We start from the raw sequence: 13,892 nt of genomic DNA on the forward strand, positions 1-13,892 counted from the left end.
GTAGGCTTTCCTTTTTAGCCACAGGAGGTCCACTACGTCCCTGGAGAGCCAGGAGGGCTGCTGTGCCTTCTTGCTGCCTTTCCTCCGTGTTGAAATAGATTTAGCTTGTGCATTGAGGATCGCTTCCTTGAGAAGCAACCACTCTTCTTGAACTCCCATCTCCCTGGGGTCATGGTCTCTAAGCGCCTGACTGACAAGCCTCTTGAGCTTGTCAAAGTCGGCTTTTCTGAAGTCAAGGACTTCTGTGTTGCTGACTGACTTGCCAGCTTTACGGCGGATGGTGAAGGTGATCAGCTCATGGTCGCTGTCACCCAGCTTCCCATCTATCACTAGGTCACCGATTAGGTCGTCCCCCATTGCCAGTACCAGGTCAAGCAGCGCTTTGCCTCTCGTTGGCCCATAGATTTCTTGAGTCAGGTAGAGGTCATCCACGCACAAGAGAAAGCTTTGTGACCGCTTGGATTTTGCTGAGTGATCTTCCCATGAAATGTCCGGGTAATTGAAGTCACCCATGACAACCAAGGTCCTGGAGCAAGCAGCCTCAGTCAGTTCCCGGGCGAACTCCTGGTCAAGCTCAGGACTTTGAGTGGGAGGTCTGTAATAGACTCCCACCGTTGTGTCCCCTGTGCCGTATTCCCCACAAATTTTTACCCAGAGGGTCTCTAGCTGTCCATGCTGGTCGCCAACATCAGCTTGCAGGGACATGTAGCTTTCCTTCACATAGAGAGCTACACCCCCACCCCTTTTGTCAACACGATCCCTCCTGTACAGGGTATAGCCCTCTATACCCATGGTCCAGTCATGGGTGGAGTCCCACCAGGTCTCCATTATCCCAATGACATCATAATTCTTTGCACTGAGCAGGAGGATGAGCTCCTCCTGCTTGTTGCCCAGGCTCCTGGCATTAGTGTACAGGCAGGCAAGTGTCCCCTTGGGGGCTCTTGCCTTGCCCACAGATTGTGCCAGGGCTGGGGCAGGGATGGGGTCCCTTAAGTGCCTTGGTCTGCTGGCTTTGCAAGGGTTGTTCAGCGGGCCAGCAGTGGCAGTAGTCCCCCCGATCCCCCAGCGGGCTTAGTTTAAAGCCTGGTGGAGCAGGTCAGCCCTCCTCCCCAGGGGGGAGAGGTGGAGGCCATCTCTTCCCAGCAGCTCGCTGCCTCTCTCGCCAAAGAGTGGGCTGTGGTCATGGAAGCCAAAGCCTTCCTGATGACACTAGCTCTGCAGTCTTTGGTTCACTGCGTGGATCCTCCTCTCCCTCCTCAGCCCAGTGCCTTCTAATACGTCTAAGCCAGTGATTCTCAACACCTTCATGGGCCTTAATATCTTTTCAGGGGTGCCGCAAGGTGTCATGCAATGTTAGTGCTGTTAGGGGTACAAACATTATTCACAAGATCAACCCAGGATATTCATGTGGGAATCCATAGTGTTAAAAGCATTCTGAATTGTTGTGGTCATTCTGAGTTCTTTGCAGTAAGAATTGATCTATTATTTTTATGTAGCCAGAAAAACAAGAGAAAACCAAAAGCTGACATTTTCTGAGGTGTGCCTCGAATCTGTTGAGAGATGCCTCGAGTCTAAAAATTAAGGGTGCACCAGTAGAGATTTTTTGGGCCAATACTAATAAACTATTTTTAACAAGCCATATCAGCCAATAGTGATCCAATTGCCAACATGCAGTCCTACAGTGTGGAGAGCAGTGACTGGCTGGCAAGCCTGCTGTGGGGGGAAAGGGTGGGGGGAGGGAAAGGTAGCGGGAGGGAAGGGATGTGGGGGGAGCAGCAGATCGAGGCCCCCAGGATAAGGGAGGGAGTAGCACTGGGGCAGGGGCAGGACAGGCACTGCCCAGCTAGGGTGGGGTGGGGCACAGAACAGAGCTGCAGCTCATCTGGGAGATATGGGGGGGCAGCTCCTGCTGCTGCATGCACCCCTGGGAGGGCATGGGCTGCATGTGCCCCCCCAGACCTGCAAAAAGGGTGAGGGTGGGCCGCTGCTGCAGGCTGGGGTCAGGGTGGCACCGGGCTCTTCCTGGTGGGAGGCTGGTCCAGACTGTGCTCAGGGCACACAGCAGCAGTGCTGAGAGCATGGCTATGGTGAATTTTGGGGTGGCTGCAGCCCCTGTAACCCCCCCTCCCAGCACTGCCACTGCCTACCCCAAGTGCAGCCCTGGCCTCAGTCCACAGTGGCAGCCCAGCCTACCCCGCGTGTAGATCCAGAGGGTACATGTGCCCCCCCCATGTCCTCCCAGGGTGCATGCAGTGGCATGAGCCATCCCCCCATCCCTGCACCCCTGGATGAGCTGCAGCTCCATCCTATGTCCTGCCCCACCCTGGCTGGGCAGCCCCTGCCTCAGCCCCACTCCCTCCCTCACCGCAGAGGCCTTGATCTGTCCCCACCTTTCCCTCTCCCCACCCCTTCCCCCACAACAGACTTACCAGCCAGACCCAGTTGTTCTCCACACTGCCAGGCTGCACTCCTGGCCACCTGTTTGCCACACTGTGGCTGTGCACATGCACACAATATTTATCAGCCATGTTATCAGTCACATCAGCCAAAAAAAGCGGATTTCCATTACTCTCAATTTTCCTCATATTGGTGCTGATCTGATTTGGGACCAATGTATTGGTTGACCTCTACTAAAAATGTTAAGAATTACTGATCTAAGTCCAGGGCTTTCTATCCCTTTGAACAGTTTGAAGCAGGACTGTGAAGAAAATTATTTTCTTATCCTTATTTCCCTCTCTTCTCAAATGTTGAAATTCTTCTTGAAAGTTATATGAGTTTAAGGGTAAAATGAGCAATATTCATTCTGGATCAGTGACCAGCTCCCAGGCATGACACAGTAGGTTATCATACTACTAGAGCTGAGAAATAACCAGCATTCCAGGGATCTAGATCCAGTCTCTTTTCTAGTTCTGGCAAATGCTGAGACATTGAACTTTATAATGGTTTCTAAACTGTTCTGCTTCTTGGTGGCCAATGCGATTGTACTCTTGGTATCTAAGCAACATGGCTGTATAAAAGGAAGTAAACTATTAGAACTAATAATTTTTCTTGTAATTAATTCTCCCTCGTTCATTGTTGTTGTAAAATACAGAAAGCTTGGTGATGCAGTGTAAACATTTTATTTACACTGGTTTGGGATGATTTGCATAATTCACAGGAGTCTCTTAAATTATCTAATACTGTCATGTGTTCTTTCTATATGGAAATATATTTTGAAAATAATGGTTTTGCTCTGTAAAACCAATCAAAATACTGATGTGTAGTTCAGGCATATAAAATATTACAGAAAAATAATGATCTTATTCTTCTTTTTCAGTATTCTAGGCTTTCAAAGCAGTATGGAATGGACATCTATCTAAAGAAAGAGTTCCTCCAGTACACAGGATCCGTAAAGGAACGGGGTGTCCTCTACCTTCTGTCATCACTACCACAGGTTGGACAAATTATCAAAAACCAAAAATAAATAAATAAATAGAAATCAAACTTTCTTGACCTAAATGCAGCAGGAAGCTGCTAGATTAAGGACAATTTGACATCTTACCTGTACCTCCCAAAGACTTCCTGCATTTCTTCATTTAGGAAATATGCTTGGCGCAGCACTCAGTTACTGCTGTGCTGAGCAGCAGAGATGCTTATAAATATATTTTGATACATATCTTTTACATTTGGTGAATCAATGGGATTTTTTTGTGTGGTTTTAAGAGAAATACTTGAAGGAAAGGTTAGAAGAGTAGACTTCAAGATTTACCTTGATACTGAAATGAATTAACTTTGAATATTATATACTGCTGTGTTTCCCCAGATATGCTGAGACCACAAACTGAGCAATGACAAAGCCCATATTAAAGGCTGAGTGAGTAGTTTTGTGGATTAATGAACTGGTAAATTGTTTTGTAAGGAATTCCAGTAGCACTTGAATAACTGGTTTTGTCTGTCTTGTAGACAGTATATGTTATCTCTCTGTAGAATTAATAATACTATTTGGCCTAGTGTCCTGCACCTCTGAGATTGTTTCTTCCTATACTTTTGGGAGATTCATTCACATAGGAATGCGAAGCAAAGAAGTACAGTGATTTTTTTTCCCTGTGACCAGAAAAAGGGACCAGATCCTATATCTATTACAGTTAATGGGAGCTATTCAGTTGATTAAAATGAGAGAAAGATTGGTTCCAGGAATTATTAAATGTGAGATTTCACTTAAGAAATTTTACACTGAAATGCATAATCTTTGTCACAGATTGATCATCTGAAGTGGGAAAGAGAACTAGGACAGGGCAGTCTGAAGACCAAAATGATCCCTCAGAAACTTTCAATAAGTCTGTGCTTATTTGGACAAACTGTTACTTTCAGTACTCTGTAATCTAGTATAAGTGAACATATTTTGCAGGATCAGCAGAGAAATGGTGTGATCGTGGCCTCCGACAGTAACTTTTGTATGGCAGTTGCATACCATGCTTCAGAACTCCACATTCCAGTGTTTGTCATCATGTCTACCAGCACCTCTCTAGCCAGAGTGAAAATGTGCCGTGATTATGGTGCCATGGTTATTTCCTATGGCACTACAGCCAAGGATTCCCAGATGCATGCAAGGAGGCTGGCACAAGAGAATGGCTATTTGTACCTTGAAGAGTAAGTGAAAGTTTTTTAGACAAATGTGAAGCTCTGCACCAACTCATTTTCTTTATGTATGTGCACAAACTCAGACCTTGACCCTGGCTCATCAAACATTTTCCTGAGTTTCCTGAAAGGTTGGTCCGAATTTTGACTTGTGTATTTTCAGGTGCAAACCATGGATCTTTGTGGTGTATTTCCAAGGTTTGGTTCCCAGATATACCACATTCATTGGCTTTGGCTGCTTAAGTTTTTAGAATGGTTCAAAGCAGAATTCAAACCTGTTTGTCCCTCATCATTGCCCTGCTGCCTATAAAAATACTGTAGACATAGCAGTTGTACAAAACTAACTACTGAATATGAAAATGATAGGATATTAAAATGAATCACTTATAAAGCACTGTCTAAATGTAGGAGACATCCTTAGAAATGGAAAAAAACTGAATGATTTCTCTAAATGGTTTCAGATCCATTAATTACAGTTCTTAAACTGGACCAAAGGACTCCTGTTCAGACTATTCACTGCACTGTTCTTGATTACAAGCTTCAACTTCACTATTTGGAGAGCTGCAGGAGCTTGCTAGGCTGTATTTGTCTCTGGAGATACAGCCAGGGGGACTCTAGTCCTAGAGACACACAATCCCTTAGCTCACCTCTGGCCATTGGGTATGCACACAAGACACATACCAGTGTAGTTATTTTTTGCCTTTTACAGGGATAACTTTACCCTGGAGTAGGGTGACCTACAGTGCCATAAGGTGTGTCCTCTGCACTTTACAACATTATAAAAATTTTACCAGTGTGAATGGGTCGGGTGTCTTCACTCATAGGCTAAGACCTGTCATTAAATGGATTCACGTCAATGCTATAAAAACCTGCTGTGGCTTATAAGGGCCTAGGATCAGACCATGGGACTTCTCATGGGCCAACTCTATATGCAGCAGCAGGACAAGCAGTGGCAGTGGGGCAGGTGGCCAGGGTGGGGCTTAACCCAGGTGTTGCTCACCTGCCTCGTTGCGAACTTGTGCCCATTGGGCACTCCTGTTACCACCACTCCATGACCTGGATTTTGGGGGTAGGTCCCATCCCCAAATTCCTGACACCTCTGTCAGACCGGTGAGTCCTATAGTCCAGCCCTGCAAGCTGGATGTGGTCTACAGGCTGTAAGTTGGATACAACTAGAATGTGGAACCAAAACAATGCCGAGATCAGGAGGTGGTTAGCTGGGAAACTGCAGGCCTTGCAGTAGCTTAGAGCAGGCACAAGAATGGCAGCTGGTGCTGCTGCCAGCCCAGCCACTGCTGCCAGCCTGATCCCTACTGGCTATTAGTGCCCAGGGAATAGATCCTCGTTGATACATTTCTGAGGCCTTGTATTATACAGTCCATAGAGAAACTGCTGACACAACAGACAAACAAGGGGAAAACCCAACCCTGTTGTAAGAAGGAGATATGTTGGCTCTAGGTGCTAACCTAAGAAATAAGGTAGCTGAAGAACAAGAATATCTATACCTCCGCTTCCTGTTAGGTAGGTCTATACTGGTATACTGACAGTCATTGGACCTTGATATCTTGGAGTGGTGTGAGAGCACTAACAGTAACCATGTGAGTTGGGTAACATTGCTTGGGTAGACCTTCCTTTTCCTTTTTTTTAAACTTCTACCTTGTCAACTACTAGCTGGGCTGAGTTATGAAGGAACTTGTTTAGTCAGGCTTATAACATAATAGGTGATAATAAAAGTGAGGAAGGTTAGTACAATATACAGGGCCCTGAAGTATGTAATGCGGCAAGGGGAAAAGGCCTGGATGTTTTGAAATACTTTCCATTTGAATTTTCAGTCCAGTATTTATTAGCGGTGTGTGAAGCAGGCCCTATTCAATTCGGATTTGGATTGGGATTCAACCTAAATTAGGGACAGAGTTTTAGTTAATTGATTTGGATCACTGTCCCTGATTCGATTTGGCCAAATACGAATCTGACGATACAATGCTGATTTGGAGAACTGGCGATTCGGACATAGACACAGCTTTAAAAGTTTTTCTACATACCTTGAGGTACCAGTGTGGCTTGTGAATGCTGGGGCAGATTGAGTGTCCCACAGGAGCACAGGGGGGCCCCACTGTGTGCTTGGTGGTAAACCCAGAAGTGGACCGGAAATACTTCCAGTCCACTTCCGGGTCCACCAGGGAGCGTGGGGGCAGTTGGCCATGGGAGGACCACGGGTGCCCCCCCAGACCCAGGAGTCACCCATTGCTGAGTCAGGGGGAGTGCCAGGGAGACCCCCAGTGCACTCCCTGGTGGACCCGGAAGTAGACTGGAAGTGTTTCTGGTCCACTTCTGGGCCTGCTGAAAGCATGCTGGGGAGCCCCCCACACTTCTGTAAGACACTCCAAGTGCCCCAGTGTCGCAGCATTCATAAGCCACCTGCTACCTAGAGGTACGTAGAAAAAGCGTTTAAAGCTGTTTCTATGTCTAAATCACTGAATCTTTCCGAATCTCTCCGAATCGATTTGGAGGGTTCCAGTTCGAATCATAGAAATTAAAGGGTCCCCTGATTCAATTCGTATTCAGAGATTCAGCCACCAAATCAGGCTGAATCTCTGCTGAATCAAATCAGGGACTGAAACTTCACACAGCTCTAGTAATCAATAGTATAGAAAACTAATAACATGTTAGCTTGTGTCCAAGTGTTATTATACCAAATCACTGTGCATTTTAGTAGAGTTGACACATTCTTACAGCCATGAAGGAAATCCTTTGTGTTGTGTGGGTCAGTCTTCATTTGTGATAGTTTTCAGTTTTGATCACTGTGCTTGGAGAAGAACATAGTTAACCCTATGTGGACAGAGTAAGAAAGATTAATGAAATGAAGGGTATGCAGAACATTTGGCAGAGGCAATATCTTTTATTAAACTAACTAAATGGTTGCCAAAAAATTCTTTATTTGCAAGCTTTTGGGTTCATGCACCCTTCCTCAGGCAAAGCAGAAAGCACAGATTGTAACATTTCTCCCAGGCAGAAATGAAAATTCATAATGCACAGGAGAATAAAAAGATGTTATACCTTTCCCTGGGTGGAAAAGTTCCTTTTATGCAAGTTACACTCAAATAAAAGTTCGAGCAGTCTGAAATGAAGGGTATCACATATGAGGAATGATTGACAAAACTGGGACTCTGACTTGAGAGATGACTAAGAGGTGAACTTGTTTGAAATATTTGAACGGTCTAAGCATGGTTATAAAATGAGGCTTGATCATAGGTGGTGGAAGTGGGGGACTAACAGGGCTTAGCCCTGCCAAACGTGAGGTGGCAGTAGGGCTGCAAGGCAGCCTGGATTCAGGTTTTCAGTGGCTGCAGCAGTGGTGGGGAGGGGTGTGCATGCAGCAGTGAGGGGGGGAGTGGGACTGGGGCTGGGACAGGGTCTGCACAGCTGGGGTGGGACACAGGACAAGCCGTGAATGACTCATCTGGGGGGCACAGCTCCTGCTGCTAAGTGCATCCCAGGAGGCATGGGGAGCATCTGCCCCCAGATTTGTGCAGTTGGGCTGGGCTGCCACTCTGCACTGGGGCTAGGGTGGTGCTGGGCTCTTACCAGCAGGGATGGGCTGCACTGAGCTTGGGGTGGGTGGTGGAGGTACTGGGAGGGGTGCCACGGGGGGCTACAGCCACCCCAACATTTGCCGTAGTGCCCTCAGCCCTCCCTCCCAGTGCCGGCTGCCCAAAGCACAGCGTGGCCCAGCCCCTGCCAAGAAGTGCCTGGCACGGCCCTGACCCCAGCCCTTAGCGGCAGCCCATCTCGCTCCACACAGATCCCAGGCACATGCCCACCATGCCTCCTGTTGTGTATGCAGTGGTGGGAGCTGATACCCCCTCCCCGTGCCAAGCACCCCCCCGGACAAGCCACTCACAGCTCCATCCCATGCCCCACTCCAGCTGTGCAGGGCCTGCCCCAGCCCCAGCTGGAGCCCGTGACCCAGCTTCACTTCCTACCCCCCACATGGCCCTTCCCCCACAGACTTACCTGCTGGGGGGGGCAGACATGCACACACACCCAGATCCCCCAAATAATTTTTTCTCCCTCTGCCTATGGGCTTGATGATCTGTTTAAGGTCATTGGACAGGCCAGGTGTAAAGAATGACAGGCCAGGAATAAGGTTTAGAATGATACAAGAGATGCAAGGATATCTTTACCTTTTCCTCTGACCAGTATCCATAACCCTTCCTTGCCTTTTCTTTCCATTTGGATTTATCCTTCCTAATTAAGAGGGGGAAATTCTGGTTAAATTGACAGTTAGTTAAAAAGGCCCTTCCTGGTGGGGGGCCCATGCTGTGGGGTGGGCAGAGTTTCTGAGTTCATTTTTTCGTGATGATAGAGATACTGGTAGGCTTCCAAATTGCTTTGACATTGTAAATATACCAGTAAAGGATTACCCAACTTATCTCTCTCTCTCTCTTTCTCTAGATATATGTGTGTGTATGTGTGTGTATAGAATGGTTTTTTATTTTAAGAACATGGATTTTGGGGTAATTTTAAGCATTACGTGTATTACAGAAGTGCTCAATGCATGTTTTACAACACTGTAATTTTGTGCACACAAGTGACAGTTTTCACTCAGTCTGGCCACAGAACGCAGTTCATAGTTGTGACTAAACACAAATGCATGGCTGCAGACACCTTAAAAATGGCTGAAAATCTGACCTCTCATTGCATGAGGTATCAGATGAAGATGTTTCAAAATGTAATGTCTTCTGTAACTTGTGTCTGTGCTGCCTAGAGAACTTTTTATAGCACTATAAAGTTACAGCACTCTTAAACATGATGGGCACATCCACACACGCAAGCACATGCGCTTGCAGCAGCTCAAGTAGAAGCGGTGCAAATTTGAACTGAGGCTTTTTGCCTCAGCTCACGTGCTTGGACATGCACTTTGTTGTGGAGCAAATTGTGCCACTAGGGGCAAAATAACCCTTCCTGGCTTCTTCCAGGAGGAACTAGAGCCTGGGGCCAGCACCTATGCTGTCCCCAGCAGTATAAAAAGCTGCTCTGTCCTGGCCCCATCCATACAAAAAGCTGCCCTGGCAAGCAGCTCAAGGCTGCTTGTTCTCTGGAGCTTCTGGGGCTCAGCCAACTGATACTTGGGGATACTACCCCTTGTGCCAGCTGGACTGCTGCAGCAGCATCCCAAATCCATTTTTAAAATTACTCCAAAATCCATGTTCTTAAAATAAAAAAACATTCTATATACACACACACACATATATCTAGAGAGAGAGAGTGATAAGTTGGGTAATCCTTTATTGGTATATTTACAATGTCAAAGCAATTTGGAAGCCTACCAGTATCTCTATCATCATGAAAAAATGAACTCAGAAACTCTGCCCACCCCACAGCATGGGCCCCCCACCAGGAAGGGCCTCACGCTTGGCGAAACCGTGATGGGGGCTGCTGCCATGACAGAGGTGGGGGTGGGGCCAGATACTGGTGGCAGGGCCCAGGGGAAGGGGGCTGGGAACAGAGTTATTCCGCACTCTGCCCCTGGGGCACCACAGCTGGGTCTGCCTGGCTGCAGCCTCAGCCATCAGGAAGGGGCTCACACTCCCTGACATTGTGACAAGGGCCGCTGCCCCCATCAAGGGCCCTGCCCCTCCCACTGCAGTGACGGGATGGGGGCATGGCTAGATGCCAGCCAGCAGGGCCTCTTGTGGGGTAGAGCAGGGATGGGGGTTATTCCCCCTCCTTCTGGCATCCAGCAGAGGAGACAGCAGGGGGCTTATTCTGCCACAGGGAATAAGTGCAGCGACAATGATGGGCAGACCCGACTGGCAGTGGGGGTAGAAGGGAGACTAACCTCCTCCCTGCCCCCCTCTGCCTCGGGGGCCATGGTGCCCTGCTGCTGCAGCAGCAAGGGGGGAGCACCCAGCAGACCTGGCTCAGGTGCCTGCCAGTGTGACAGGGAGGGGAGAATTAAACCCCTCTCTGGCCAAGCCCCCACCCCTACCTGTCCCTGCTCCGGCTGGGGAGCAGAGGGGTGGGGAGAGCAGAGAGCCTAGCCCAGAAAGTATGCTGGATGCTCTGGGACTGTGGTTTAACTTAAACAAGGAAGGGGTCTGGGATAGACATTGCATAAACCAGTTTGACCCAAATCAGTTAAGTCTGTTACTACATTCGACTATGTTTATCTCAAACTGTTTCAGCCATTTTGAAACTGGTTTATGTGCACTAAACCTCTATTCTGTTACAGGTTTAAACCAGTTTCTGATCACCTAAATTGGTTTATGTGTAATGGCTGTCTCTAGGCTCCTACTTTTTTATGGTCTTTTCTCTTTGGGGTTATTGAGTTCTTTTTGCCTTCTGCCATGAACTGTGATATATGTTAGGTCTTTCAGTACTTTGGGAACCCTAATACCAATGAATAAAAGTAGCCCTTTGCTACCAGACACAAATTTAATGCATAAATGTGGTGGTGGGATATGAGGTTACTGGTTCTGTAACCCTGCCTTGATTATTCATTTGTCAGTCAATATGGAACATGGGCACTTATGGTTTTATAACATATATACATAACTGATTTATTGTTCTGCAATTTTTTTTCTTTTAATTAAAATGAAAATAGCCTTTAGAAATATATCTGAATCAACCAGTCTCTATTCAAGTCTTGCTGGTTTCTAATCTGGTCATTAAAAATGGTCTGCATTTAAAGTGTTTTACCAGTGAATACTTTGGCAGAATAAATGCTTCTCTTACCCTCCTAGTGAGGTGTTCCAAGGAAGAGTTAAGGTATCAGCTATTGGCCCTGGATTGTGGAAAGACTTATGCTGTATTGGTCTGCTCTGAGACGAGTGCTTCAGTTTCCTGAAATTCCCCTTGCATGAGTATGAGTACTAAATTCCACTTGTAAATAAAAGAGAGAGAGGAGAAAGCTGCATTTCATTTTGTATCATTGCTTACAGTTTGGGTTGAATTGTGGGAGGAATTAGAACACATGCAACTTAAGGAAAGAAAGCAATAGAAAAACCTGCAGCATCCTTATAGGCTCAGCAGTGCTACACTGGTTAGCACTATGGAAGAAAGAGACTTGGGGGTCATCATTGACCACAAGATGAACATGAGCCTTCAATGCAATGCTGCGGCTAGTAAAGCCACCAAAACGCTGGCTTGCATCCATAGATGCTTCTCAAGCAAATCCCGGGGCATCATTCTCCCCTTGTACTCGGCCTTGGTGAGGCCGCAGCTGGAGTACTGCGTCCAGTTTTGGGCTCCACAATTCAAAAAGGATTCCAGAGAGAGAGTCCAGAGGAGAGCCACGCGCATGATCAGAGGTCAGGAAACAAACCTTATGACGACAGGCTGAAAGCCATGGGGCTCTTTAGTTTGGAAAAGCACAGGCTCAGGGGTGATCTGATGGCCACCTATAAGTTTATCAGGGGTGACCACCAGGATCTGGGGGAACGTTTGTTCACCAGAGCGCCCCAAGGGATGACAAGGTCGAACGGTCATAAACTACTATAAGACCATTTCAAGCTAGACATAAGGAAGAATTTCTTTACTGTCTGATCCCCCAAGGTCTGGACCAGCCTGCCATCGGAGGTGGTTCAAGCACCTACATTGAACACCTTCAAGAGTAAATTGGATGGTTATCTTGCTGGGATCCTATGACCCCAGCTGACTTCCTGCCCTTTGGGTAGGGGGCTGGACTCGATGATCTTCCGAGGTCCCTTCCAGCCCTGATGTCTATGAAATCTATGAAATCTAAGATACTGGACATTGCCAAGAACTTATGTATTTGATGGCAGTTCCAATAAATACAGAATCAACTTGGTCATATTTATTAAAGTAACTTGATAAGTAGCCTGAAGACCTACTTGGGCAGCAGACAAAGTGTATTCTTCTGGTAAAGCATTTGTCACTTTCGTCCTTAGTCTCCAGTATAGAAACCATCATATCTGCTGCTTTCAGATTAATTGCGCACTGTAAAGTGGTTCTGAAATTTTTGCTGAGGATCTGAGCTCATCTCTCCTCACAGGACTGTCTTGCAGTACCATCAGTTTGTTTTGCTTTTCTACTTAGCACTGCTGTAGAAAGTGTCTGGATTGCTAAAGTTCATCATTGCAGTATATTCTGATGCAAAATATACAATGATCTGAACAATAGTAGTAAACTACTGCATGCCTCCAGCCTAACTCTGCTTGTGGTTTGTTTCCATATATGGATTTTTCTGATAAATTGTATCTTGCAAGTAATGGATTTAACCATTGTTCTGGGAGTAATTCCCAACTCCACTATGACTTCATTTTCTGCTCTGCAGGGAGGACAGTGCTATTTACCTGGCAGGGCTGGGTACCCTGGGTCTGGAGATTTATGAGCAGGTGCCAAAGTTGGATGCAGTGATTTTCCCTGCTGGAGGACATTGTGGTTTGCTGGCAGGATCAGCTGCTGCACTCAAACATCTGAACCCACACATTTCTGTGATTGTAAGTATCACCTTTTAGATGTTGGTCCTTGATGACACTATCTTCCTGTTTCTGAGACTTCACCATGGCACTGTGCTCTGCTATGATACTGGCAATGAATATGTAAATGCTGTAGGTGAGTTATTTGTCCCCATGTTTATCACACAGGAGAATTCTGTTTCATAGTTTGGACAGCCTGTTTGTTGCCTATTGTTTTTTTAGTAACATATTTGCATCTAAGGCAAATAAAACCAAACTCTCAAATAAAACCAAAAACCATACATGGGTGCAGCAAGGATTTTGTTAAGGAAGGTGTGGGAGCAGCCTATGCCATTGCAGGGGTGGCTGCACCCCAGCTCCCAGCCTTTCCTCACTGGAGGCAGGCAGACCATGCTGGTGACTATCCAGCACCTAGGGAAATTTTTTTGAGTCCCCAAATCATGCAAGAATCTTCCCCTACCCCCATTCTTGGCACCCCCTCCCCACCCCTCTGTGCTTAGCAGCATGTTACCTCTCCTCCCCATCTATTTCCCATGCTCCCATCTTGCTGCTACTGCTGCTGTCCTCTGCTGATCTGCAGGTGAGGGAAGCTCCAGAGCAACTCTTGCTCCACTCCAGCTAGGTGGTAAATGGAGCCAGCCTTGACTGGAGACAGTGGCAGTGGCAGTGAGTTCCCCATCCCTGTGCCTGATCCTAGGCTTATAGGGAACCAGGAAAAGGAACCTGTCTGAACCCTGCTATCTGCACAGCCCAACTGGAGCTCAAGGACAGTGAGAACAGGCATAGTGGTGGGTAGAGAAAGGGAGGAATCAAAGGGAGGGTATGTGCCTT

General features: G+C 46.9%; 1 protein-coding gene across 5 annotated transcripts in view; it reads left to right on the forward strand.

Moving 5' to 3' along the window:
- The window catches only part of LOC149859661 (uncharacterized), a 62,835-nt gene that overhangs the window by 19,950 nt on the left and 28,993 nt on the right, over positions 1-13,892 (forward strand). For all 5 annotated transcript variants that reach the window (XM_090058389.1, XM_090058388.1, XM_090058390.1 and 2 more), the window contains 3 exons: positions 3,317-3,433; positions 4,388-4,629; positions 12,917-13,082. In XM_090058389.1, the coding sequence (XP_089914515.1) occupies positions 3,317-3,433; positions 4,388-4,629; positions 12,917-13,082 (525 nt within the window). The remainder of the gene's footprint in view (positions 1-3,316; positions 3,434-4,387; positions 4,630-12,916; positions 13,083-13,892) is intronic.

This window comes from Crocodylus siamensis, chromosome 7, assembly GCF_052110815.1.
Source record: "Crocodylus siamensis isolate JL-2025a chromosome 7, ASM5211081v1, whole genome shotgun sequence".
NCBI classification, from domain to species: domain Eukaryota; kingdom Metazoa; phylum Chordata; order Crocodylia; family Crocodylidae; genus Crocodylus; species Crocodylus siamensis.